Source organism: Grus americana, chromosome 1 (assembly GCF_028858705.1).
Source record: "Grus americana isolate bGruAme1 chromosome 1, bGruAme1.mat, whole genome shotgun sequence".
NCBI lineage: Eukaryota > Metazoa > Chordata > Aves > Gruiformes > Gruidae > Grus > Grus americana.
The window spans coordinates 86,846,438-86,872,633 of NC_072852.1; the positions used below are offsets into that span (position 1 = coordinate 86,846,438).

The following is a 26,196-nucleotide window of genomic DNA, read 5'->3' on the forward strand; positions in this document are numbered from 1 at the left end:
CACGCAGCCCTCCCGGCTGGCGGCGCCCCGGCCCGTCCCTCCCGCTGCCGCCGCCGGCGAGCCCGGCCCCGCAACCGCCCGGGCGCCTCCTCCGGCCGGCCGGGAGCCAATGCGCGGGGCGGCGGGCGGGCCAGGCGGCGGCCTGCCGGGTGGCAGCGGCGCGGCGCGGCAGAGCGCCGGGCCATGCCGCAGCACAGCACCCTGCTCCACCTGCTCGCCGGAGGGTGAGTGGACCCGCGCGGGGCGGCCGGGGCCCGCCGGCCTCTGCTCCGGGACACGCGTCCGGGAGGGCCCGGGGCTGCCATGGGCGCGGGGTCTCGCCGGGCCCACGGCCCGTCCTTCTCCCTCGGGTCGGCCCGGGCCCTGCGGGTACGGCGGCCGGGCAGCTCCGGGCCCCTCTTCTACTTCTGCCTGCTGCCAGGCCGGGGTCTCCCTCGCCGCGGCCTCCCGGCGGCCTGCCCGCCCCTGAGCAGCGAGGCCTGCGGCGGCGGCCTGCACCGCCGCTCCCCGCAGGCGGGCCTCGGGTCGTGGCCCTGTTTTGCGCTGGGGACCGACTGCGGGTCCGCATGTCCAGCAGCAGCTGCCAAAGAGCCGGAGGGGAGGAGACCCTGCCTTGCCCCAGGCCAGATACTGCCTGTGCCCCATAATCCTCACCGGCGCTTACTTTGCTGCGCCAGGTTCAAACGTAAGCGCATTGGTGTGGCACAGCCACGTAGCACTGGGGTGAATGTACAGCACTGCAGTTTGGGAAGAAGGGGAGCTTCCCTGTGAGTCGTGGGGTCTTTGCCTGGCGTTTCATCCAGCCTGAGCTTACTGGGGATGGGGGGGCAAAGGAAGCAGGGCGCTGGACAGGAGAATGAGAGGCACCGTGAGGCCTCTTCAGTGGAGCAAACGGTGGAGCATCCTTATCTTTGGGAGGGCAGCCAGCCCTCCATCATCACATGGCTGGGATTCCTGCATGGCTTCTTTAAATAGTGCAGCTGATTCTGGTGAGTCAGGTGTGTGGAGCGTGGATCCCAGCAGTGCCTCTGAATTCACAGCGTGCCCTTGAGCAAGTCCCTTCCTCTTTTTAAGAAACATTTAAGTCTCAAAACAATGAGCTTTAAGTTTATGATGTCCTAAAGCAGAAGATATCATGGTCCTCTGGACTTTGCTGAGTAACTGCAGAACTCCCTTGCCTAGACAGCCACCTGATCCCTTTCCAAATTCCACCAGCCTGTTGGAGTCCATGTGACAATGAGGTCCACGGTATAGTGTGTGCAATAAAGCACAGCATTTCATTGCTCTTAATTAGTAAATGTCCAGCTTTCTGGAGCTAATGCAGTTATTGTGCCATGCTAATCTTTGCTTATATGTACTTGCCCTCTCTGTTCCCAGTGTGACTTTGTATATGTTATTCTCTTTTATTAATTTATCCTTTGAACTATATAGTCACTGCATCTTAGCCTTTCTTAATATAATTCTTCCTATTTCTGCGCTTTCTTCTTAAGCTTTTCCTCATCCTCATTTTCTAGTTTGGTTCCTGAAAAACTGAGAATTTGGCTAGTGAGAGGAGCATTGCTAGCGGGAGCTTTCTCAGTGTGTATCCTGTCCTCACTCATTAAGCAATAATCCTTGAATTACAATTAATTAAAACCGAAGAGATGAAAAAGAGATGAATAAGAAGTTTGGGTTATTGCTGCAGCATATAGTTAATGCTATTGTTTAACCTAATGAAATAGATCTCATTGATGAAGGAACAGTTGTTCACTTTATCTTCTACTGTGAGAAGTGGGGACCATCAAATGAAACTTGTGAGAGGTTTGTTCAAAACTAATGCAAGAACATAGCTCTTAACACAGTGTGCAGTTAAACTGTGGGACTCCTGGCCACAGGATATTAGAGGGTAAAAGCTTTTTATGTGTCCAGAAAACATTTTAAAAAGATTAATGGAAAAGAATGTGTTGAAGGCTATTAAATGCAATGCAACGTTTCTGGCTGAGGAAAATCCCTGAGCTGAAAATTGTGGGAAGCTGGGAGAGTGTTCTGGAGATATTTCTCCTACTCTTCTGTAGGTGATCTTTATTTGCCTGTGTCCCAGGCAGAATCCTGGTTTAACTGCAGATTTGTCTGACCTAGCATTACTATTCTTAAATAAAGCTTTTTCAAGCCATCTCAATTTTTGGCTAGCCTAAGTAAGGGCTAAAATGTGACCTACCAGTAAACCTTGTCACCGCTGTGCATGTTTTCATACCTTTGTCAGAGCATTGAAAAAATGTTAACGGTGGTTTTTGTATTGTTCTCAACTAATCCTCTTTTTCTGCCACCTCCAGCTTTCTGGTTTTCCTTTTAAAATGTGACAGCAAGATCTAGAGGCAAGTACTGTTTTCTAAGGTAAAAGTACCTGCCTTCTTCAATCAGTTGGTTTTGCCACTGCTTTTCTCTGGGAGTACATATTGTACTGGTTGTCAGCTGCTGCTCTTCATCATATTTTGCAGGAATTGCTTTTGTTCCTGCTTCTAAAGTAATGACTTCAGGGTTTTGGTTTTGTTAAACCTGTCAGTTTAAGCCCAGTATAAGGACCCTTGGTGACTGCTCAGTTCCATGTGTTTTTTCATTAGTTGCCAGTCATTGCAGCTTTGCTTAGTACTGTGACAATATTTGTCACCCATGGATTTTTATCAAGAGTAAAATGTTACCTCCTGTGTGTTGGTGGAAGAACTGAAAATTGTTAGGTCTAGTCTAGAAGTGATGTTCCTACACTCTTGCTGGCCTACTGCTGTTTAATTCTCTACTGACAACTGGTTTCAGGGCAGGGAAAGATGGGCTGATATTTTTCTTCTTTTTGAAATTTTGTGGTCTGATTTTAATCCATTCAGCATCTGTGCTGTGGACAGAGTGCTAAAGATCTAAGTGTGTTTTTGTGAAATATCAAGCTCACTATTGGCAAAACTGAAGTATGTTACATCTTTGTAATTGCTTTTGTGAATCCAGCTTTTGTTTGGTAAATTCCATTAAAAAACCCAACAATATAGCCCCCACACACACACACATTGATTAGTACAATGTGTCTTTTAACTCTATAGTGATCTGATTCCATAATGCTTTTCCAGCGTGAATCTCAGGTCATATAACCATATAATCTTAGCAACATAAATTATTACAAATACACCTTTTTTTTTTCTTTTCTTTTTTTTAGTCCTGGTAGACATTAGAACTCTTCTAAGCTAGTATATTTCCCAAGTCTCCTAACATTTCTTAAGCATTTAAATCTGTAGGTATGAAGTCTCTTCAATCAACTATTTTTAATATCCATGGCCATGGGGTTTTTGTGCCTGCCTGTTCCAAACAGATTTTGTTCAATTTTGCCTTCATTAGTATTGGACTGAAAAATAGTTCATCTCTTTGTGATGAGAGTACATAATTTTCCATTTCTCCTGAAACAGAAGAATTTTGGAGACCTATGCCTTTCATACCTTGTGAGCAGCTGTATCATCATGTAGCATGTGATAAGACATCATAGTTGAGATTTCTTCTAGTTTTGAACAACTGGTACACCTTATTTCCTTAGCTTTGTTTAGTCAGTGTTCTTGCTTCCTGAAAAATCCTCCTCAGTCTTGCCATTGAGCCATAGTGGCTCAGAGATCCCCCTTCACCTCGGACTCTCTTACTGCTGATTAAATGACCACCATGCTAATGAGTAACAATTTCTTTAACTCTTATTATTGCTTTTAAAATTCTTCTCTATTAGCTATACATACCAGTAGCTTGAGGAACTTGAACTCAGGAAACTTTTATATATACTGGAGGCGTGGGTTCAAATTCATATCCTGACCATGCTCAGGTAGGGATTTCTTGAAGAAATGAGATATTATGAAAACATTACATAAAGTTGTGCTTCCTTATGCACTGTTAGAGAGAAAAATCTTTAGGATACCAAGCAATTGCTTCTCTAAATGCTATCCTGTTGTAGTATTTGCTCAGCTTTTAGATAAGAAGTTGAAACTGCTCTGTTGAGATTTCTTAGACATCTTGATCTGTCACCACTGTACTCAATCTTCTCCTGAGCAGGAAACTACACTTCTCAAGAAGTGTTGTCAAGAAGACAACAGGCCTGTATCAGGGAAATTAGTAGAAACTGTGGTAAAGAGCAGGACTGTTGGACCCTGAATGAATATGGTCTCTGTGGAAAGAATCACAGTGGCTTTTGTAAAATGAGGCCCTGCCTCGTGTGACTCCTGGATTGCTATGTAGGCTGTCTTGGTGTCTGTGCTTGATTAGCTTGTTCATCCAGAGAACCTGAGCCAGGATGTTTACTGCTTTGCTTTGTGTTGCCATCTGAGCCCCAGCTAAGTTCTTTGGTCATTTTCCACCTAATCCCAGACTCCCACCACTCACAGTATCTCCTGAGGGAAATCGCTGCTGATTGGCTGCTCTGCAAGTCATCACCACTGTGTAGATCTGCAAAGGGCTTGACAAAGCAGCATGAGTGTAACAGAGTAGCATAACTAGTTGCTAGTTGCTGGCATCATTATCTGCATAACCTTCTAGCTGCCAGATCTTCAACTCTTGGACTTCATTGCAATAGCCATCCAGGCCTCTTTTCTTTTTTTTTTTCCTTTTTTTCCTTTTTTTCCTTTTTTTCCTTTTTTTCCTTTTCTTTTTTCTTTTTTCTTTTTTCTTTTTTCTTTTTTCTTTTTTCTTTTTTCTTTTTTCTTTTTTCTTTTTTCTTTTTTCTTGTTTTTCTTTTTTCTTGTTTTTCTTTTTTCTTGTTTTTCTTTTTTCTTGTTTTTCTTTTTTCTTGTTTTTCTTTTTTCTTGTTTTTCTTTTTTCTTGTTTTTCTTTTTTATTGTTTTTCTTTTTTCTTTTTTTTCTTTTTTCTTGTTTTTCTTTTTTCTTGTTTTTCTTTTTTCTTGTTTTTCTTTTTTCTTGTTTTTCTTTTTTCTTGTTTTTCTTTTTTCTTGTTTTTCTTTTTTCTTGTTTTTCTTTTTTCGTTTTTCTTTTTCTCTTTTTTTCTTTTTCTCTTTTTCTCTTTTTCTCTTTTTCTCTTTTTCTCTTTTTCTCTTTTTCTCTTTTTCTCTTTTTCTCTTTTTCTCTTTTTCTCTTTTTCTCTTTTTCTCTTTTTCTCTTTTTCTCTTTTTCTCTTTTTCTCTTTTTCTCTTTTTCTCTTTTTCTCTTTTTTTTTCTTTTTCTCTTTTTTTTTCTTTTTCTCTTTTTTTTTCTTTTTCTCTTTTTTTTTCTTTTTCTCTTTTTTTTTCTTTTTCTCTTTTTTTTTCTTTTTCTCTTTTTTTTTCTTTTTCTCTTTTTCTCTCTTTTTCTCTTTTTTTTTCTTTTTCTCTTTTTCTCTCTTTTTCTCTTTTTCTCTCTTTTTCTCTTTTTCTCTCTTTTTCTCTTTTTCTCTCTTTTTCTCTTTTTCTCTCTTTTTCTCTTTTTCTCTCTTTTTCTCTTTTTCTCTCTTTTTCTCTTTTTTCTTTTTCTCTTTTTTCTTTTTCTCTTTTTTCTTTTTCTCTTTTTCTTTTTCTCTTTTTTCTTTTTCTCTTTTTTCTTTTTCTCTTTTTTATTTTTCTCTTTTTTCTATTTTTATCTTTTTTCTCTTTTACTCTTTTTTCTCTTTTTATCTTTTTTCTCTTTTTCTCTTTTTTCTCTTTTTCTCTTTTTTCTCTTTTTTTCTTTTTTCTCTTTTTTTTCTTTTTTCTCTTTTTTTTCTTTTTTCTCTTTTTTTTCTTTTTTCTCTTTTTTTTCTTTTTTCTCTTTTTTTTCTTTTTTCTCTTTTTTCTCTTTTTTTTCTTTTTTTCTCTTTTTTTTTTCTTCTTTTTTTCCCTGACCTGCAGTAAGTGAAGCCCTAGGAGCAAAGGCTGTGAGAGCAATGTATATGTGCGCTGAGCTGTAAATACTTTTTCAAAAAAATTCTTCAGAACTATTGCCACTTGCTGTCCTGTACCATCATATGTAATTCTGTTGATATACTCGATTCTTTCCTGGTATCTTGTAGTTCTTTGGTTGGCTTTTCTTTCTTTTGGAGCAGAGCGAGCTTTTTTTTAAGCCTCCATCTCTTGTGAAGCAAAGCAAGTTTGGCTATAGCAGATATGAACAATTGTCTATTTGTCAAAGCCTCTTGCATGGCAGTCCGATGCAAATTCACCTCAAAACAGACTTTCAGGTACTGAGCATTCTCTAGAAGAATAGAGTTATTGGTCAAAGGATCTGAAGGGGCAGAAGCTGAGAACTGAACGTATCGCTTCTGACTTGTCCCTGGGTGGCAGAAAAGGATAAAAAAGGGGATATGTGTCCTTTCAGTGTTACTGAGGTGTGACTAGACTGATTGATGATGATATTTCATCAGTTCCAAAAATAGCTTCTGTCTGCTGAAGGTCAGAGTCCTCTTTCATTAAGCAAGTCAGGCTAGGGGTGAGCCTGGCTGTTGGCAGAAAATACAGATCTTGCTTACGAGGCCTTGCAAATGTGTGGCTGAATGGGGTGGGAGAGTTTTGTGCTGCCCCTCTATGAGCCAATGCCGCTGTGGGGAGGTGTGAGGCACTGTGCCTGCTGATCTCAGCAGAAGGCATTGCAGTGAGGTTGGGCAGCAGAAATGTTTGCTCTGGGAAATTCTGAATGCAAAGATCAGCAGCTTTGAGCTGAGGGACTGCTGAGTCCCTATGGACTTGGGACTGTTTGTCTCAAACACTGAGTGAGGATTCAGAGTGAGGCTGCTGGGAGATGTCCCAAGCTAAGCCATTATTACGTTAATCAATGTCAGAGCAGGAGGTCATGTGTGACGCAGACTGGGGGACCTAACCTCCTCTCCTAGAGGGGAGAGGTTGTGGATGAGCAGGGTCAGAATTATTGCCCTGTTCCTGCACAGGGGTCACTCTTACATGTGCTGTTATGCCCTTGCTATGCCCTAGATGTGGTGGCACAGCTGGAGCCATCCTGACCTGTCCCCTGGAAGTGGTGAAGACACGTCTGCAGTCATCCCAGTTGACACTGCGGCCTCTGTGCCTCTCGGAGATACAGCTGCCAGGGATGAGTGTGAGGCTGATGAACCCCACCCCACCATCTCCTGGAGTGCTGAAGTTGCTGAGGTGAGTAGGATAGGGAGTGTGCATGATAGTACCAGGGAGCTGAAGGTTTGACCATCAGGTGGAGAGAGAGGAGGGGAGAGAGCGATGGAAGTAGCATTTGAGGTAAGGCTCTGGAAAGTGCAAGTGTGGTAGGGATTTTCATCAGAGCACAGATACATCTGCTTCTCACAGTTGATCTGTGCTTTGCACTCTGAGTCTGCAAGGCAGCTTTTGGGACTGTGAGAAATTTCTCAGCTACAGAGTGGTGGCGTCAGCAACAATGGGAAGAAATGACTGAAGGCAAAAGGAGAAATGGTTGGAGAGAAAATGAGAGTAAGGCAGAAAAAGATAAGATGGGAGGTGAGGAGAGGATGCTACAAGGACTACTGAAGAACGAAGGAGGAGGAGGAGGAACTGGAGAGCCCCCAGCTTAGTTATTCTGCTGATTTGTCTGTTCATTTCCTTCTGTAGGGCCATCCTTGAGAAGGAAGGCATGCGATCCCTATTCCGAGGTCTGGGTCCAAACCTTGTTGGGGTTGCTCCTTCCCGGTGAGTACTGCTCCCTGAGGATAGCTCATGCTGTACACTTTTTAAAGGACCTCTGTGACAGCTACTGCTCCACATTCTGAAAGCAGTCTGGGCCTTGTGCTCATTGTGCCACAGGACCTTTTCACACAGACATTCTCTGGACCTTCTGATCATAGCTGTAAGAGAAGACAATTGCTGAGGGCCTAGTATAAATGCTGTCTGATGTCACGTTAGACAAACCTGTGCTGGGAGTAAGAAAAGTTGGAGTGAGACCCCACAGCAGTGCTGTCTCTGCTCCTCATAGGTAAGCTGTAACCTCTTCTGTGTTTCTTTCCAACCAGGGCTATATATTTTGCTGCCTATTCTGGTGTTAAGGAGAGGCTCAATGCTGTCCTTGTACCAGAGTCCAAGAAAGTACACATGCTATCAGCAGCCTGTGCAGGTGAGCCTCTTCTGTCTCAAATCAGAGCCAAGGGGTCCTTCTGTCTGTAAGTGTAAATGGGTTTCATTCCTTCCCTATTGCTGCTCCCATCAGTCCTGCTCTCTCTTCTGAAGTTTTCTCCCTCCACACCTGGAGCAGTGAGTTCCTTGGTTAACCAAAACTTTTTCTCACTCTTTGTTCTTCTTAAGCTCATCTCTTCAAGTTATGGATCTAGTCTTTACCCCTATCAGGAAAAGAGCTCCATTCAGCTGTGAGAGGGAGAAGGCAGTGTGTAATTTAGACCACTCACAGAATCATTTCTCTAACAAAATCTTGCACTCTTGCAAGTTTAGCCCATTGTTTCCTGCCTCTTTGTAACACCAGGGCCTGTAGTAGGGTTATGTTGGAGGCAGAGGAGCTAATTACCACCAGACAAAGGCTGGAATGGGGGAGGAGGACAATCAAATAGTCTGCCCTAAATGTCTCTTCTCCCATTGGAGCTCAAGGTCATTCTCAAATCGCAAATGCCTGCAGCTTGCCAAGCAGAATTCAGAGAGCTGATAGATCAGCACCTCCTCACAAACTGTCAGCATGATCCTGGTGCTCATGGCTGCCTTCCTCTTCTGTTCTCCAGGCATTACCTCTGCCACACTCACCAACCCTATCTGGTTAGTGAAAACCAGGATGCAGCTGGAGGCCAGGTAAGGCAGGCTAGCAACGCAGAGCCACTCCGTGTCAAATCAGGACTGGATTGGGGGTGGGGTTGGAGTCTGTGACTCGCCATCAGAACGTAGGCCTTCAAGGCATGCTGGGGAAGAGTCATACAGTTGTATCCACAACAGCATTTTAGGTCAATGGCACAGTATGCCATTCTAACCCTCCCTCCTCTTTACAGGGTGAAGGGGGAGATGGCCAGCAATGCTCTCCAATGTGCCATGCATGTGTACCGTACTGAAGGCTTTCGTGGATTTTACCGTGGTATCACTGCTTCCTATGCTGGAGTGTCAGAGACCATCATACACTTTGTCATCTATGAAGCACTGAAACAGCGGCTGAGAAACAGCCATCATTCCCTTTCCCCACCACTCACGCTTTCCCCAAACAGCCACGATTTCTTTGGACTAATGGGAGCTGCTGCTGTTTCCAAAACATGTGCTTCATGCATTGCATATCCACATGGTGAGTGGGTCTACTCTCCTTGCTTCTGTTCCCCTGGATGGGAGATGCCATGCCTGTAGGATCAGCCTGCTAACGTCACTTTCGTTTTTGTCTCTCCAGAGGTCATTCGGACACGGTTGCGAGAAGAAGGCTCACGATACCGTTCCTTTATACAGACTCTGCAGCTTGTGGTCCACGAAGAGGGACCCTTGGCTTTATACCGAGGGCTCCTGGCTCACTTGATTCGCCAGATCCCAAACACAGCTATCATGATGGCTACCTATGAACTCATCGTACATTTAGCCTCTTCCACCTTGTAAGCACACTGTAGCACCTGGCTGAGGCTGCTGTAGAGGTACAGGGACCTCATGGTCCTAAGACTTCGTCTTTTTCTATGCTCTGAGAGGTGATGCTTTTCATCTCATATCAGAACTGGGTCAGGCATAGCATTCTCAGGATATAAGACTATTTTGTGCAAGATTTTTGGCTCCAATGTGCACAATGTAGCCTTTCTTCTTTCTGGAGACTTGAATTATTCTGGTGCTTCAAGATGTCAGGTGCTTTAAGTTCCCTATATGAAACAAGGGCATGGAACTTACTGGGAAGGAGACAAAGGAGAAGGCATAAGAGTATCTTCGTCTCAGCATGTTCACTTCTTTTGGACCCAGTAACAACCATCCGTGGGCACAGTTGGATGTGAAGACAGGCTAAAGCTGAGACATCTGAGAGAACTGCAGCAAGCACAGAGCTTGTGCTGAGACCTTTCATGCCCTCAGAGGGGCTCGTCCACTTTCACCTACCATGCTAACCTTCCTACCCCTAAGGAGGATTTCTCAACCTTGGCTGCCAGCACATGTCCTATTGCAGAATCTTCCTTTGGGTCCTTAACATGGGCAGCCATTGCCCCAAGATGTGTCAGGCAGCTGACGGCCTCTTTTCGTCTTGCAGGGTCTGACCAAGTAGATCAAGGGAAGAAGCCCAACCTGCTGTGAAGCACTACCCTAACAACTCATGCTACTGGGCTCACAGCCATGCTTTGCCAATATCTGTTGTGTTTCTATCCCCTCCATTCCCAGTAGAAAGAGATTCCCAATAGAAAGAGAAGATGCCTCTTTCCCTCAGAAGTGCAGGGGCTGTTCAGCTACAAGCTAGAACCCCTGGTGTGAAAAATACTCTTTTATGCTGGTAAACAAAGTGGATCAGGTATGAAGCTGAGGATTTGGCCTGGTTCTATTGATGATACACTAAGTGTATGGAAAGAACCTTATTTTTTTTTTCTGCAATCAAGAATTCAGTTTGCTGCGTGCATTAACACTTGCCTGTAACAGGCTGGGATGCCTTCTGTTCCTCTATGGGTTCCTAGCCCTGTGTCCTGGGGAAGGCTACGTTGTGTTTACAAAGAGTATTTTGACTCTCAAAAAGGCAGGGGGCAGGGTCAGGGGTGATGTGTTTTTCTTGTTCCAACACATACACTAAAAAATGTAACCCTTCCCCAAGATAAGGCAATAATTTCAGTTAATACATGCTCTGGACAATCTCCAGCCTCACATTAGAGGCTACACTGACTGTTTCTTTCCCTGCTTGTAGTGAAAAACTGCAGAAACCCTGAACATTTTATTTGAAATCCATTTATTTTAAAATCCACTTTTGTTTCCTCATCCTTCTTACCTTCATTCATTTAGTTTAGGAGTATCAACAATTTTACAAAGCGACACAAGCTGCGGTGGTGGGGTTTGGGTTTTTTTTGCATGAAACGAGAATAAACCTCAAACAACAACATTGAAAAAATATACAATATATATATATAATATCTGGGGAGGGGTTGTGAGAGACCCCACTCTGAGCCCTATGACTGGCTCCTTCCAAATTTCCATTCTTTCCAAGCCCCTCCTTCCTCATCATAGTTTGAACTGTGCCACTGTCATGTGCAAGTGCCCTAACACATGTTTCTAGAGAGCCAGGGTCAATAATGTGGGGAATGTCCACAATGAGAATGGCAGAAGATGAAGGAACATGGGAGGCAGAAATGACAAATGAGGGAGGAGCGCATGTGTACACGGTAGGGGAAGGAAGAAGTCAAAAGTAAGACACCTCCTCCTTCCAGCCATATGTTTTTGGGGGATCCATTGGACTGGTGTTTTAAAGCTCCTAGTAGCGGTGAGAGCTGTCGCTTTTGCCGATGATGTGTCGGTCATCCATGTCATTGCTGTCTGGGGAGTCGGGTGTCTCCGAGTCAGTGCTGTCATCTTCATCCTCCATGCCGTCGCCAGTTCTGCCCTCGCTGCTTTCTGCTGCCCTCTCCTGGCAGCTCTGGTAGGACTGGGGAGGTGAGACATGGGGGTAAGTGGAAGGATCTGGCACCCCAGCTGCCTGCCCAGCCCCGGCCGCTGTGGCTGCTCCTCACCTCCATGGGGTTGACTATGATGGTGAGGGCTGAGTCGTCCCAGAACATGTCGCTCTCTTTGCCCCCAGTGCTCGTATGCCCCCCTTCAGCAGCCCCAGGGACCTCTTGCCCCACTCCCCGCCGGTGCAGGGAGTGGATGCGCAGGATGCCAAGGATCACCATGAGTGCCAGGAAGCCCACACACACCACAATGATGACAGTGGCAGCGCTGGGGACCACTTTGGAGACAGAAAATGAGAAAGCATGGTTAGAGTCTATCATAGGAACATCCATTTCCAACCTGACCTGCAGGAACTGGGGTTCTTGGGCAGAGCTTGGGTTTTTGGTCTAGTCAGGAATATGTCCTGAGTTTTCTGCTCCCCTGGGCACCAGCAGTTCCTGCCTTCAGCTGCTGTCTCTTTGCTTGAGGCCTGCATGGCTTTCCAGGATGCCTAGGTCCAGGTGTCCTCTGATGTTGGCCTGGCCTGTAGACACTGCACATCATTATCTACAGAAGTCACCAATATATATTGCACAGCAGCCATTTGTATCCCCCTCTTGGGAGGGAGAAATGTGTACCGGGGAGAGCCTCTAAGGGCACACAGATGATTTTCAGAGGGTGTGATTTCTGTGCAAGCAGCAGAGAAAGAAGGAAGCCTAAAGAAGTCTGCTTTGCACATGGGCCAGAGGTGAGGGCTACGATGACCTAATTAGTGCCATCATCAAAGCCTGGCTTCTCCACAGGAGAAAACTTGAAATTAGTCTAAGACCCTTAGCCCAATTCCCATCCCTTTGTTCTAGGCCCGTAGGCTGAACCTTGATTCCCCAGATAACCCCCTTCCCTCCCTGCAAAATCTGTCCAGGCCCTCCATGGATTTGTTCTGGGTGGTTCTGCAGAGCAGGGACAACATTTCCTTTTCTGCTGCATTGGGGCAGAGCTGGGGAAGGGATTGGCAAAGGCTGGTTTTTGGTGCTCTCCCAGCACGTACGTAGGCTGTCCCTGCAGTGGCTCAGTGCTGGCTGCAGGACTGGACCAGCTTGGGAATAGCTGCTGTGGGAAGCTGCAGCAAAAGCTAGCACCAAAGGTGCTTCCCATGTTCCCTACAACAGGGGCCAAACCCAACGCAGGGTCCTCTGTAACAGTTCTAGAGCTTTCACAGCCCAGGAGGAGCCAACTGGACTGTGGTCATGCTTGTAGCACATGGCTGCCCGCACAAACCAATAAATCTAATCTCTAGTCTAGCTTTCAGGCTTCTCTCTCCTCTCTTTCGGGGGCAAGAATCCTCCTCTTGTCTGTGTGGTGCCATCTGTATTTGTCTGCCTTGCTGGCCCCATGTAGTCCCATCTCTTTTTTTTTTTTTAGAGCAGTGGCAGTCTTGATTCTCATTTCTTTCCTGCTGTTGAAGTTTCTTTCTGAACTTACATTACCCAAGCCTGCATGGGCACCAGCAAGGTGCATGAATGAAATCCTACCAGCTTACTGTTGTTCTTTTTCAACCTTCTCAGCTGTAGATTTCAGACTGCTTCTACATCAAGAAAACAGCACACCAAAAGAGGAGGATTGTTGCACCAAGCTCTAAACCACAATTTGACACAGACTGCAACCCAAAAGATAGTGTTACATACTTGGGTTGTTATGGGTGCTTGCCAAACTGTGTCCAGATAGCTCTGGGGGTAAATGATGACCTCGGTGCATGAACTGCTGGGAACTCAGAATATGGTTAGGATGAGCGGCTCGGTTTGTGTTGTGGAGGACATTCACCTGCAGAAAGACCAGAGCGAGAGAGAGTCAGCCCTGTGTTAATGGTACATTCTACACCGTGTGCATTCCTGTCCAGCATGTCCTTCTCCATGCATGTACAAGCACCTACGTGTGCATGTATCGATCTTGTACCTCAACAGTAAACTCATTGCTGGAGTAGCGTCCATTCATCTCAGTGCAGGACAGGTGAAACTTCCTTTCATAAAGGGCAGCCCCATGGCTGATGTGGTATGAGACCTGGCGTAGTATTTCCTCGTAAACTGCAATGCTCTCCACGCCTGAGACAAGAAGAGAGAATTGGTGTGGGGTGAGGAAGCTCCTGCTTCAAAGTCCTCTGGCACTGTAACCCTGTAGCACGTAGGAGCTACAGAGGAATCCAAGGCAATGCTGGGTTCATTAATTTTAGGAAGGGAGTAGAGATGGAGCTGGCTGCAAAGGACCTGATGAAGTCCCTGCTTGCATTGATAAAACAAGTGGAAGGGAAGGAGGGATCAAGAGCAACAGCCCTGTTAAGTTCTGGAGAGTACAATAGCATTGTACCAGCCCACAACCTCTGGGATGTGCTGTCCCCCAGTCATGTGACGCAAAATGCTGCTGGAACCTGAGAACACCAGACCCCAAGGAGTAAGTCAGGAGGAGTGATACAAGCCTGGGTGAGAGCTCAGACACTCTGCCCTGCTACTGTGTGCTGGAGGAGGAGCCACCTCCCCAAGGAAATGGCCTGGGACTTCCAAAAGCCAGGGCTTCAAGAAACGGTCACACCTCAGAGTCTCACAAAGTACACCAATGCATCTCTAACGGCAGGTTAAGTGCTTCTCCCAGCGATGCCTGACAGGCAGTGAGAGAGGGGTAATTAGACAGCTGTGGCCAAGGAGAGGACTTACCTGTGATGGTCAGGTAGGCAGAGGTGTTAACAAGCTCTAAGCCCCGCTGCTGCAGCAGTGCCCCATGCAGGAGCAGATACTCCCTCTCTGGGTCCAAATCATCTCCCACCAATGAGATCTCGCAGCCATCCAGGTTGTGCACAATCTCATCTGACATTCGTGTGTCTGTCACTAAGATGCAAACAGAAAGAAGGCAGGGCCAGAAAGCCAGACAGCCAGGAGTTACTCGGAGTGGTACCCACTTATTTAAAAGTGATCACATCATACATAACGACTTCTCTTTCTCTGGCTAGCACTGACCTTGAGTAAAATCACTGTCAGTCTAATTACTTGTTTGAGGAGTCCTCCTGGTTCTAATGACATTATTTATGCACATAATAAAGTCACTTTATTTTGGAACAACATCCTATTATCAGACTGGTTCATGATAACACATCTTGGCTGTAAGGACTCTGTTGACACTGACAATGTGCAAATTAGGAACAATGGTATCACACATTCCCAGACCCCGAGTGCTATTGAAAGCTTTCCCCTGTCTCATGACTGCTGGTTACCATGGTTGAGATCTTCTCTTCTTTAAAATGGCAACTGCTTTCAATGACTAACTGCTTTCAGCAGGGCTAAGACCAACCTGCTCCAAGTCAAGAAACTCATCATCGTATGAGGAAGGCAAAGCTGCTAAACAGAAAACTACGAGCAAAAAATCCCATTAGCAGAAGAGATATGAAAGAAATGAAAGGACATGTAGAGCATAGAGTGCAGACAAACAATACGGGGATGATGGAGAGAAATTGAGGGACAAGATATTATAGGGTGTGAGGAAACTGACTGGGGAATTCATAGAAATAAGGGATGCAGGAAGAGATGGGAGGGGGTGAGAAATAAGGAAAGCAGGAGAAGGAAGCAGGGGGAGACTGAGTGGAGAGGGTAACAGGCAGGACATCCATCCAGTGCTGGATTCAATAAAGGGAAATGTAGGTAAAATGTAAAAGGGATTAGGAATGAGCAGCCTGGGAAAGGAGGAGGAGAGAGTGAGGCAAAGGAACTGTGTGGATAGAAAAAGTGCAGGGAGGAGCAGAAAGGGATAAGAACTGATTAGCCTACATATTGACAGACAATGTGTCTTGCTTCTGTATTTGTAAACTCTCTCCTATTCTGGGTGTAATGAGGGGCTCTACTTCCTCTGCAGGACAGCAACTCTTGCAGGTCTTTCCAGTTTGTCTCATACCTTGCCCTGTACTCCACTCACCGGTACCATGCCAATTCTCATCCTTCTTGGCCTCCACCTGGTGAGAAATAGAGCAGGTGATCTGGAGGTTGGGGAACAGGGGGACTCCATCAGGAGCCTCAAAGTCTGATGCAGGATGAGCAAAGTGGGCATTGCCACTCAACAAGATCTGGGGGGCATCAGGCTGTAGCACCACAACATAACCTTCCACATCAGGAATGGAGACACAGGACTCTTCACTGAAACATCTGAAGGAGAGCAGTAGAAAGCATCACTTAGCCCAAGCTTCCATCAGCAACACTGTAAAAGAACACCTCCTGCCCATTACCGCCAGCAAAGGGAATATCCTTTTTCTGGTAGTCTTCCTAAAGCTTCTCTGCTGTCCAAGACAGAGAGGTGTGGTAGGAATGACATCACTGGGTTTCAGGAGTCTCAGGTCACATCCACACACCACAGAGAAAATTAAAACCAGCCCACATGCCTGGAACACCATGAAGTTCTGCTGCCTGCATAGATCCCAGGACCCAGTATTACAGTATCCATTTGGATAGTGGATACTTTAGTATTTATTTTCAGGAAGACTTTTACTCATTTCAAGACCATCAATTAGACTTAAAATACAAGGTGAAGGAGTGTAATTTTAGTCAAAAGAGAGGTAACCCTCTTGCTGAACTTAGCCGGAGGTGCTGCTTTGTCCACTCACTTGACAGTAGTGGTGAGTCTGAGTGGCCGGACCCCAGGGGTAGCAAAGCGCAGTGAATTCATGTAAGCCACATGCTGGATTGCATGGTTGAAGGTTTCCACATCATCACCCTCCAAGGTGAGCAGGGACTGAGAGGGGTTCACATGAACCTACAGGTGGAAGAGAAAAAAATACTCAGGGTTCCTTGGCAAATGCCAAGAGTCCAGGCTAAGACAGACACAAAGGAGAAAGGTGGGGAGTTGTCTGAGGAGGGGGAGCAGGCAAAGTCCTGGGAAGCAAGGCTGGGGAGGAGAGTGGAGGAGACCCATGCAAGCTGGGCAGATGGGCATACCTTCATCCCTTTGCCCAGACTGTCGAAGTCACTGTAATCAAGCCCCTCACGGCAGGCATACAGGCATTCAATAACCTCCCGGCTCTCCAAGCTACCAGGGCGTACAGTGAAGCCAGCCAAGTAACCATGGAAGTAGTGGTGTATCAACAGAGGATCTCCTGAGGGAAACATGGGAGGTGGAGGGTGTGAGAGACATGGCGAGGAAGAGAGCAAAAACAACAAAAGCAACAGTGTGAGGGACATATGGATATTAGGGGAGGTAGAGAGAGACAGAAGGGTGCACAGGGCATGGCAAAGCCAACGCAACAGAAGCAACAGCGTGAGGGACATACGGATGTTAAGGGAGGTAAAGAGAGACAAAATGGTGCGCAGGACATGGAAAAGCAAAGACAACAAGAAAACAGGGGATGCTGAAGTAAGGAGATGACAGTTTTTTGAATTCCAGATGAGGGAATGTGAGAAAAACAGACCAGCAGAAAGACTAGGGCAGTGAACAGTGGGTAGCGTAGAGAAGTTTCTGCCAAACTGCTGAATGCCAGATGGAAACAATTTCTTGTCCCCTTGTCACTCTGCTTCCTGTGAGGGCTTTTAAAAGAAACTATATGTTCCATAGATAGTTAGGGATGAGGTGACATCTCCTGATGTCTCTAATGTCTATAGTGTTCTTCAGAGACCAACTTTCACGATCAGGCATGAGGACTCTTTCTCCACATGAAATGCATACTCCATCTTTCAAAGCAGGCTGTAGTCCTCCTATCAGCCTTTTCATGCTCCACAGATATCAAGGACCAATATGCCAAATAAGGGTTTTCCTCCCAAGATGGTGGGAAGTGGCAGGACAGGATTGGGGAAGCTGTATGAGGAAGGCACCATGCAAGAAGTGATAGTCATGCATGGTGAAGAGGGGAAGAGAACCATCTTTCTTTTCCCTACCTTGTACAGTATCAGTGGAATTCTCGCTTCCTTTGGTTTTCTCTTTGTTTTTCTCCTCTGCAAAAGGAGAACGTTCAGACAAGCAATAAGGCATTGGAAGAGGGTAGTTACAGAGTCAGGCAAGTATCTATACAAGTGCCTGTATTGGCCAGTCCACAAGAAGAGCTCTGGAGTCACATGCCCAGCAGTGCATCCTTCAGCCCTAGAGACAGCACATCACAGATGAAAGAGGGTAGAGTCCCTCTCATGAAGGGGATGGTGAGACTGTAGGATGAGTAACTGGTACAAGGGAGAAAGTACAGGGGTTTTTTTCTCCTTTCCCAATTATATCTATTTTGGAAATTAATTGATTTCCATTTCCGGAACATGGTCCTAGCCATGTTCGCAACAAGCCGTGTTCTCAGCATCCTTTTGAAACTTAGATGGTTCCAGGAGGGTGTCCCAAGCTGATTAATATTTGTTTGTTGCAAAAGGCCAATCAAGAGCACAGCACTGTGGGAAGATCCCTGACCTGGGAGAAGCAGTACTAGAGTAAAGATTTGATCTTGCTAGAAATTTCTGCTGGAGTGAAGGCAAGCAGCAGGCAAATTCCTTTAGTTCTGTCCTGCTTCACTCTTGCAGGAGAACTGAAAGACCTGGGAAATGCAGCCTTAGATCTCCACAGAAGGGGTTTTAATCTGGTAGTGGCTTAACTATATTCCTAACCTGATCTTTGTCCTCCAACCCAATTTCTCTACAGAATGATTTGTGACTTCCTCATATAGACCCCTGAGACACAGAAATCCCCATCAATACAACCTGCAGCACAAATAGTACTGCCTGCTCTCTGGTGAAAAGCTTTGATAGAAATGCCAATGCCTGAATGAGGTGCAGAGTTTCATCTCTCCTCTGCCTGAAAGCTGGTTATCCATCTCATATTCTACTGCTGTTGTCCATGAAGCTGCCAGTGACACTTGTCCCTGAGCTATTATTACTGTGGCCTGCTGGCTTGGTCCACAAAGAAGGAAGGAGCCACATTGGCTTTGGAGCCAAGGAGGCAAGATGGCTGCAATGTGGTTTGTATCTTTTAGTATTGGGTGGCGTTTCTTTCACCTCTTCTGGCTCTCCCTCCATTCCCTTGTTTGGCACATGGGAATGGTTCAGGGAGCAGGCACTCACCGGTCCAGCAGGCTCCAATCATGAGCGAGGGTTCCTGCCGTGGGGGGTGAATGAGGCCATTGTCGTGGATGAGGGCAGGGTCATAAGAGACGCCATCCACATAGAGCGTGACAGTGGGAAACTCCAGGTTGAGGGCATAGTGGTGCCATTCGTCATCGCAGACCTACAGCAGAGGAAGAGGTCAGCAAAGGGTAGAAGGAGAAGGGACATGGGGAAGAGGCAAACGCTTCCTCACCTGCTCGAGCTTCCAGAGGAATTTCACAGGCCTGGCACTTTCCAGCAATGGCCAGTAGAGGAAAGCAATCCGGCAGCCGTGCACAGCCAGAGAGTAATGCGAATAGCCATCCTCTGCCGGGGACAAGCACAGGGAGTTACATATCACACCTCAGAGCAGTCTCACTAGTCACAGCCCAGAAGCACACGCCAGCCAGCATGACTGGCACTCAGCACCACGTGCTCACAGCAGGCTTGACTGCTCCCAGAAAAAGTGACACCTGAAGAAGCTGTGTTCCTAAGGAGGGACCCCTGCCCATGTCCCACTCTGGAACAAGAGAGATTTCCTCCTGCAGGGACAATCCCTTCTAACAAGTTAGAGGCAGTGGGCAGAAGTGTCACCACCCCAGGAGAAGCATCTCACCACTCTGCACTGTACTGCAGATCACCGTCTCCTCTTCCCGCCTGCCTTTGCCAGGCACCACGGCATGCTTCATCCATACGGACAGGGTGAAGTGGTCACTCAGCCCCTCATGGGCATTCGGCCCATTCACCACTGGCACCTGAGCAGCCTGGCTGCCATTGAACCAGTAGATGAGGCTGCTGTCCTGGCTGTAGTGCACAGAGAGCCGCGCGGTCCAGTTTGCCGTGGGACTAGGCACTGGCAGCAGGTCAATCTCTCCTGAGGCAGCACCTAATGAGAAGGGAAGGAGTCAGGAATGTCAGCACAGGAGAATAAGGAGCCTGAGAACTGGGGAACAGACAAAGAGGGTGCTAGATGGCTTTTCCATCTCTGCTGGGGGAAGTCCCATGGACTCTGCATACCAGGGCAATGTACAGAAACCTCTGGCTACCCAGCAAGGAAAGCACAGGGAGCCCTTGTAAATACAGGCAGGGTGCCCACTGCCCCTCAAGGCAGCACGTGAGCTAGGTGTCCTCCCAGCCCCACTGACCACAGCAGATGTGAGGAATGCATCCCCCAGCATCTCCGCTGCATGAGGAAGCCCTCCAGGGGAAGGGACAGGGTGCTGTGCTATAGCTGCCCCTTGGCCCAGGAAAGAATCAATTCACCGCAAAGTTTGCGTAGTGACTTCTCGGAGTAGTTATCCCGGTCACAGCCCTTGGCCACATGGTTTGTCTGCAGCTCCACCGTGGCCTGGATGTTCCACAGGGGCTCATCGCAGGTCTCCAGGTGAATGCTGGGGAAGAGCGCAAGGCTGCCTGCACCAGGGGTGTACTCAATCCTCTTGTTCCACCCTAATGAAGAAGGGTGAAAGAGAGGGGTTAGGTCCTGCCAAGGACATTTGGCACACACACAAGTGGCGTCTATGGACTAGCCCAGAAACAGAGATTTTTGGCCCTTTCCGTGTTGAAAAGACAACTTTATGCAGCTGGCATCAGTGCAAGGGAATATTTCCTAGAAGCACAGAGTCCAAATTCTCATCTTCTACAGCTAGTACCAGTGCAGCATCACTTCTTGGATTGCCAACCTCTCTTATTGGGCAGAGCAGATATTTAGCTGTGTTGATTTCCCCTTAATTCTATTACTAAGTTGAACCTGTAGGCATACACCACCTCTGGAAAAGCCAAATATCCTCAATATGAGCAGCCCCAAAAACAATCTACATTGAATACAGCCTATAAGCCTTATCAAATACATAGCAGTTCACGGTAATCCAAGGAATGATTTTCCAATGTCAGAATTGACTTTCAGTGGCTTTGTAACAGACTTAGATGTCTGCTGCATCCCCTTAGATGAGTCTGATGTGTCAGTGCCAGAACTGAACCATATATATGGGCATACAAATTTATATGTGTATACACAAACATTTGCAAAGAGCAGGACTGAGTAGTAGTTCAGCAAAAGCAAAGGGAAGACATAACTGTGTTTGGAGATTTCATACCCTGCCAGCTGGGCTTGCAGGTGGGTTTCACCTGGATTTCAACTTCAGCATCATCAGAAGCCCGCTTTTTTCCACAATCATAGGCTGTCACTGTGAATTTGTAGAGACGATCTCCACTGTACTGCAGCTTCTCCGTGTTCTCAATGTTCCCTGGTTAGCAAAACAAAGAGATCAAGGGAGAGGAAAGACAGTCTCCTCAAAGATGTTCCTTCTAGAAATCACTGTCATTTTTGATCAACTACAAAAACAACCAAAAAGGGGTTGAACCCCCACAGTGCCACTCTGTAACAAGCTATAGCATCCTATAAAATGGCTGCTGCATCTCTGCACCAGGGGAGATAGATCAGCAGTACTAGAAAATTCATATAGCACAGCTCTGCCAGCAAAAGGGACTGGCAGAGAGGGAGCAAAGCGGGAAAGGGGGAGGGATGTGCTCATGGTAGGTGTGGATTCTTACCATCATTGTCAATCAGAAAGGGAATATTGGGGGTCAGGATCTCATAGTAGCAGATCTGGCTGTACTGTGGTGAGCAGTCTCTGTCAATGGCCTCCACACGCAAGATGCGGTCATACAGCTTTCCCTCAGTCACTGCCACACGATACAACTTTTCCACAAAGACAGGAGCAAACTCATTCACATCATTTACTCGAACGTGCACTGTGGCCCTGATGCACAGAGACATGAATAAGAACTGGTCAGCTGATTAGGAGCCATACACCACCTAAATTTCAGTATAAGTCACTCCCCTAAAGTGCACCAGTCTGATTTCCAGCCATCAAAAGCAAGGACAAGGAAAGAGACCTTGGTTTCAACACAGCAATGCTGGCACACAGGAGCTTGGACAATGGTTTCCCACCCCAGAGAAAGAGCAAAAGGAATGAACATGTAATCTGGACCTCCTGCCCGTATATATATGCAACATAAACCACCACCCTTAGACACAACCATCAAACAGCCCTCATTTTTAGTGTATCCACTCATGTGACTCAGTCAGTGAACATTTCTCTCTGGGTCTTATTAACATGTTGAGTTATAGTATCAAGGCTAGAGAAAAATACTTCTGGCTACAGGAAGCATTCCCACAGCAATTTTCATTTGCATTTCTGTGACAGTTTGCATTTTTTAACATGCAGCAATGACTGCATGGACTTACTTGTGTGATTTCTTGGTATTTGTTCCATCAGGTCCCTCTCCACAGTCATAAGCCTGGATGGTGAATGTGTGCTCCTTATGTGCTTCACAATCCACTGGTTCCTTGGCTCGGATCAGCCCCTCACCTGTAGCTTTGTCCAGGATCACAGCTTCAAAAGGTACCCCTGCCCCATGGATCCTGAAGCCACAGATTTCACCTGGTACCCACAAAGGCAGAGAGGAAGGGGAGAAAGAAAACGACTGAGGAGAGCATATTATGCCCCCTTGCTTCCCTCCTCCATATTTTCTTCCTTTCTAACCTACACTCTCCTTTCTCCCTCATTATCACCTCTCATTTTGAGCAGTTTTTGGTTCCCTAGGAGTTCCACCTGCCATCTCTTACAGCCATTAATGGTGTGGATTGCCCTCTGCTGGAGACTACTCCTACGGCAAGGAGTCCTGACCAGCATCAAGAAAGATTAGAAGTTAGAAGGCTCGAGCTAGATTTATTAGTGCTACACAGCCACAGAACTGAGGGAGCACCTATTTCTCCTCTGCATCACTCAGGGAATCAAAACAGGCCATATATTGCAGATAGACAGCCTAAGCATGAAGATCCGTGATGTCTCATCCACCCACATACGCAGGATGTGCACAGTGCCGCAGGGAACTGCAGATAGGGTCACCTAAATCCTGAAGTTCAGCTCACAGGGACCACTTTTCCTCTTCCAAAGCTGAGGGAGGATGTGTGAGGAAGCTCCCGGCATGGCCTAAGCAAGCACCAGGAATACAACCCTCGTAAAGCCTTGTCTGTAGTTTCAAGGATTTTTGCTTACTGTGAGGGGATGTAGCACTGCCAACAAAGTGTGCCCTACCAGCTTTCTCCAGTACTCACAGACACAGAGCTGTGCATGTGATCTTTGGAAATAGCAGAACTGCGTCAAAAAGTAGCTGGCTCCACCCTCAATTTCTCTCCCTAAGGGAAACAGCTCACAGCATCCTAAATCAAGCTGTGCCCAAATTGCCTCCAGACTTCACTGGGGACCTCCTCTGGAACAAGGTTTGGAGGCGATCCTTTCCTGGAGAGAACTAGAATCCAGCACAGGGATGAATGTCACCCTGTCTCTGCCTCTTCATAAGTCTCTCCCTGCCTCCCACCCTTCCCAGAGCTGCCACCCACCTACCTGCATAGCGTAGTGGAGCATCTTTGTCCAGTGCAAATAGCGGTGGGTTGAGCAGGACTGTGTTGTCATTCTCCATGATGATGCCCTGATACTCAGCTTCAATCCAGGGTTTGTGCTTGTTTGCTGAGGTGGATTTGGGGTAAGGGATGGAGCACAAGAATGTATTAGCCGTCATTGACAGATTCAGTTGCAAAAGAGCAGAATATCATCCAGTGGCAGGTAACAACCACCCCTCCCCACCTTCTTCTCTGGAAATAAAGAAGTCTAAAATAGGCTGGGAGGAAGAAGTTATCTTTCTTCAATTCTACTCTACGTGGCTCTTGGGGGACCTGATCAGAAACAATGTGTTCCTTCTGGCCTCCTCATTACTATCTTATTAGAAATATGGGGAGAGGCATCTGGGCACCCAGGAAAGCTGGAACACTTTAAAAAAATGAAATCAAGAGGCAGAAGTAGCCTGATTCTGGAGACAGAGTCCAAATGCTAAATCCTTTAGCTCACTGAAGCCATAATTAAAGTATCAAGGATACATCTTCCCTTGGGGTGTCCCCAGGGGACAAGCCTTGCATGCAGCTGTTATCACTTATGCCTCGCATCCTCTGGACTAAGGCCCAGAATCTACACACACGTACCCAGGTACACTTCCAGTCAGTCATCCTACACATATAACAACCCACTCTGAGAGTCGGTCCCTTGCTCCTTCCTTCCCCACTCCATGGCGAGCACCATATTCCCTTGGCCCCTCCTTGCTAATCCCGTTGGCTGGAGCCCAGCCAGGCTTGGCATGGAGGCAGCAGCCAGCAGGAGGCTCTGAAAAATGTCACAGGCCCAGAAATAGCAAATTAATCTTTATCACACAGGCTCTGGGGCAGGGAAAGGGAGAAATAAAGGGGTGGGGGGAGGGAAGGGGAGGGGAGAGGAGGGGAGAGAGAAGAAAAATCATTACAAATTAAAAACCCCTCCCCCATGCCCACTCCCTGCCAAATGGGCCTCAGAGATTATATTACATGGCCTAGTTACAACCCCCATTCCCAGATAATCCCCCACTCCCCAACCCCCCGGAGACCAAGATTTATTATGACCAAGCAATACTTTGAGCACAGCATGGCTGAGAGCTGGTGGGGAGGAGGATGCAGAGCCTTTCCCCTCAAGGGCACTGCTTCCAATATGTGAATTCATCCTCTGCAGCACAGCATCCTCTGAAACCACACCGGCATGGCATGATGTGTTGAGTCAAAAGGGACAGCATCCCTTACAACCAAGAGCTCCTGCAAACTGGGGCGAGGGGATGCTGCTGGAGCTGGGTGGTGGGCCAGCAGGCAGGGCGACAGGTCAGAGTGGGGATGCACCAGCAGGGCAGAGCAGGCTGACCCGGCTTGGCGTAGCAGCGAAGAGCGCGGGTTGGCATTTCTCCCTCACCACATTGATTAAGATTATAAAGCATTGCGTAGGAAATCCAGAGAAACATCCATCCTGCTCAGTATGCAGGTGGAATCCTCCCTGTGTGCAAGTGCCCATGTTTCACCTCACCCCTCCATTGCCCCCACCAGATTCCACTCCGTGACGGCTCTAGTCCATGCGCCACACCACCGAGGTGGGAATCCATGATACAAATACCAAATGTGCCCTGTTGCTGGGGTAACAAGCTGGTGGTAGAGAGATAAATCCTTTGCTGCATCCACCTGCAACTTGGGAATCACCAATCTGATTTCTCAGGAAATTAGTTCCTGGAGATTAGAAAAACATTTTGGGAATATTTTTTAAGATACAGACTTCTACCAGCTTCAAGAAAGCTGCTGCAAATCTAAAATAATTTGCCAGAGGTGGGTAGACGTTTCAGAGTGTAAATTCACAAAGGAGAGAGAAAATCCAGAGCGCAAGGGGCCTTGCCTCGCCACTGGGCCCCTTGGCACCAGAGCAGTACAAATAAATGTCCCTGCCAATGTCAGCATCCACAGAGCTCTGTGTTGCACCTGCCCTGTAGCCCTACCTCTTCCGAAGCACAGAAAGCACCCTGAGGTGTCATGTTCCCTGATGACCCCCAAGACCCTCGCATGTTTTCAGATTCTCCCACCCCATCAGATGATTGATGCACTGGCACTCCTGTCGGATGAATTTCTCATGCCTCTCTATAGGCACAGATCTAGAAACCTACATCTTTCTCCACCGCCCTACATGTTCAAAGAACATCTGCATTCAGTATGTTACAGCTGTAGCGTTTGGGGGTTTTGTTACATATTTAGCACATAAAATACTGTTTTATATAAGCAACCTGCATAATTAATACATGACTGTACAATAATTCCTATTGACAGATTGTAGATGGATGAACTAGAATTGAAGATGGAGCTAGGGGATGTGTTTTGGAGACCACAGGGGTCTGTGGAGAAGCAACACATTCTCTCTCAGCACACTAAGGAAGGGAAGCTAAATCCGCACAGCGATAACTGAAACAAAAGCAAGACAAGTGGGTGGAAAAGAGGAAAACCCGAGGGGAATGCTAGAAGGAGAGGAAGGAATGGAGAAAGAAGCGGTGGTAGAAGACAGATGGAGAAAATATGTATGGAGAGAGGACGGGATGAGAGAGCCCGAAGGGGCAAAGAAAGCCGGAGCCGCCGGGGACCGCGGAGATCCCCCGACAAAAACGTGCCAGGCGAAGGCGACGGGCAGCGCGGAGCCGCACCGCCACCGCGGGCGCGGATGGATGAGCCGCGGCCAACGTGTCCCTCAGCCCCGCCGCGGGAGGCAGCCAGAGGGTCCCTGCGGAGCGCCCCGCCGCCGCCCGGGACCATGCCCGCGGCGCTCCGCCGCTCACCTTTGTTGGAGGCGCTGCCGGGCAGCGCGGCGCAGAGGCAGAGGAGAGGGAGGAGGACGGCGGCGCGGGGCCGAGGGTCGCCCATCGCGGCGGCGGGTCCCAGCCCGCCCGGGGCTACTGGACAGCGGCGGGCGCGGCGCGGCCCTGCCCTGCCCTACCCGGCCCTGCCCGGCCCGGCCCACGCCCTCGCTCCCGCGGCGGCGGCGCGCAGGGACGGCGCGGCACCTCCGCGAGCCCCGCTCCGCTCCACGCCCGGCCCCGCCCCGCCACTGCAACATGACGTCACGGGCGCGGCGCGGGGCCGGTGGGGGTCGGCAGCCAATGCGAAGGGCCGCCGCGCCAGGTGCTGCGGGGGGGCGCGGCGCGGTGCGGTGCGGTGCGGGGGAGCCGCTGTTTTTCCTTCTCACTGCAATCCGGGC

At 47.6% G+C, this 26,196-nt stretch overlaps 2 protein-coding genes across 2 annotated transcripts; one reads left to right on the forward strand and one right to left on the reverse strand.

The window, feature by feature from the left end:
• LOC129195445 (solute carrier family 25 member 36-like) lies at positions 1-10,791 on the forward strand. Its single transcript, XM_054801484.1, has 7 exons — positions 1-224; positions 6,885-7,061; positions 7,512-7,589; positions 7,910-8,010; positions 8,624-8,690; positions 8,885-9,168; positions 9,268-10,791. Exons 1-7 carry the CDS (start codon positions 184-186, stop codon positions 9,465-9,467), a joined length of 948 nt encoding a protein of 315 aa, XP_054657459.1. The 5' UTR covers positions 1-183; the 3' UTR covers positions 9,468-10,791.
• CLSTN3 (calsyntenin 3) lies at positions 10,760-26,188 on the reverse strand. The gene is made up of 18 exons (XM_054801469.1): positions 25,778-26,188; positions 22,963-23,085; positions 21,801-21,996; positions 21,104-21,312; positions 20,647-20,796; positions 19,814-19,999; positions 19,167-19,436; positions 18,765-18,877; positions 18,530-18,692; positions 17,372-17,428; positions 16,439-16,596; positions 16,108-16,256; positions 15,426-15,652; positions 14,177-14,347; positions 13,425-13,570; positions 13,157-13,292; positions 11,552-11,769; positions 10,760-11,466 (listed from the first exon to the last, which is right to left on the reverse strand). The coding sequence occupies exons 1-18, from the start codon at positions 25,860-25,862 to the stop codon at positions 11,296-11,298; spliced, it is 2,928 nt and encodes a 975-aa protein (XP_054657444.1). The 5' UTR covers positions 25,863-26,188; the 3' UTR covers positions 10,760-11,295.
• Positions 26,189-26,196: the final 8 nt, after the last annotated feature.

What these genes read in the sequence shown, in the direction of transcription:
- LOC129195445 (XM_054801484.1), top strand. Translation starts at nt 184, where the DNA reads ATGCCGCAGCACAGCACCCTGCTCCACCTGCTCGCCGGAGG. An exon ending in GTTGGGGTTGCTCCTTCCCG is followed by an intron (nt 7,590 to 7,909) that starts GTGAGTACTGCT and finishes CTTTCCAACCAG; the next exon opens with GGCTATATATTTTGCTGCCT. An exon ending in ATGCATTGCATATCCACATG is followed by an intron (nt 9,169 to 9,267) that starts GTGAGTGGGTCT and finishes TTGTCTCTCCAG; the next exon opens with AGGTCATTCGGACACGGTTG.
- CLSTN3 (XM_054801469.1), bottom strand. Translation starts at nt 25,862, where the DNA reads ATGGGCGACCCTCGGCCCCGCGCCGCCGTCCTCCTCCCTCTCCTCTGC. An exon ending in GATTGGAGCCTGCTGGACCG is followed by an intron (nt 17,429 to 18,529) that starts GTGAGTGCCTGC and finishes CTCCTTTTGCAG; the next exon opens with AGGAGAAAAACAAAGAGAAA. An exon ending in GCAATGAGTTTACTGTTGAG is followed by an intron (nt 13,293 to 13,424) that starts GTACAAGATCGA and finishes GTCTTTCTGCAG; the next exon opens with GTGAATGTCCTCCACAACAC.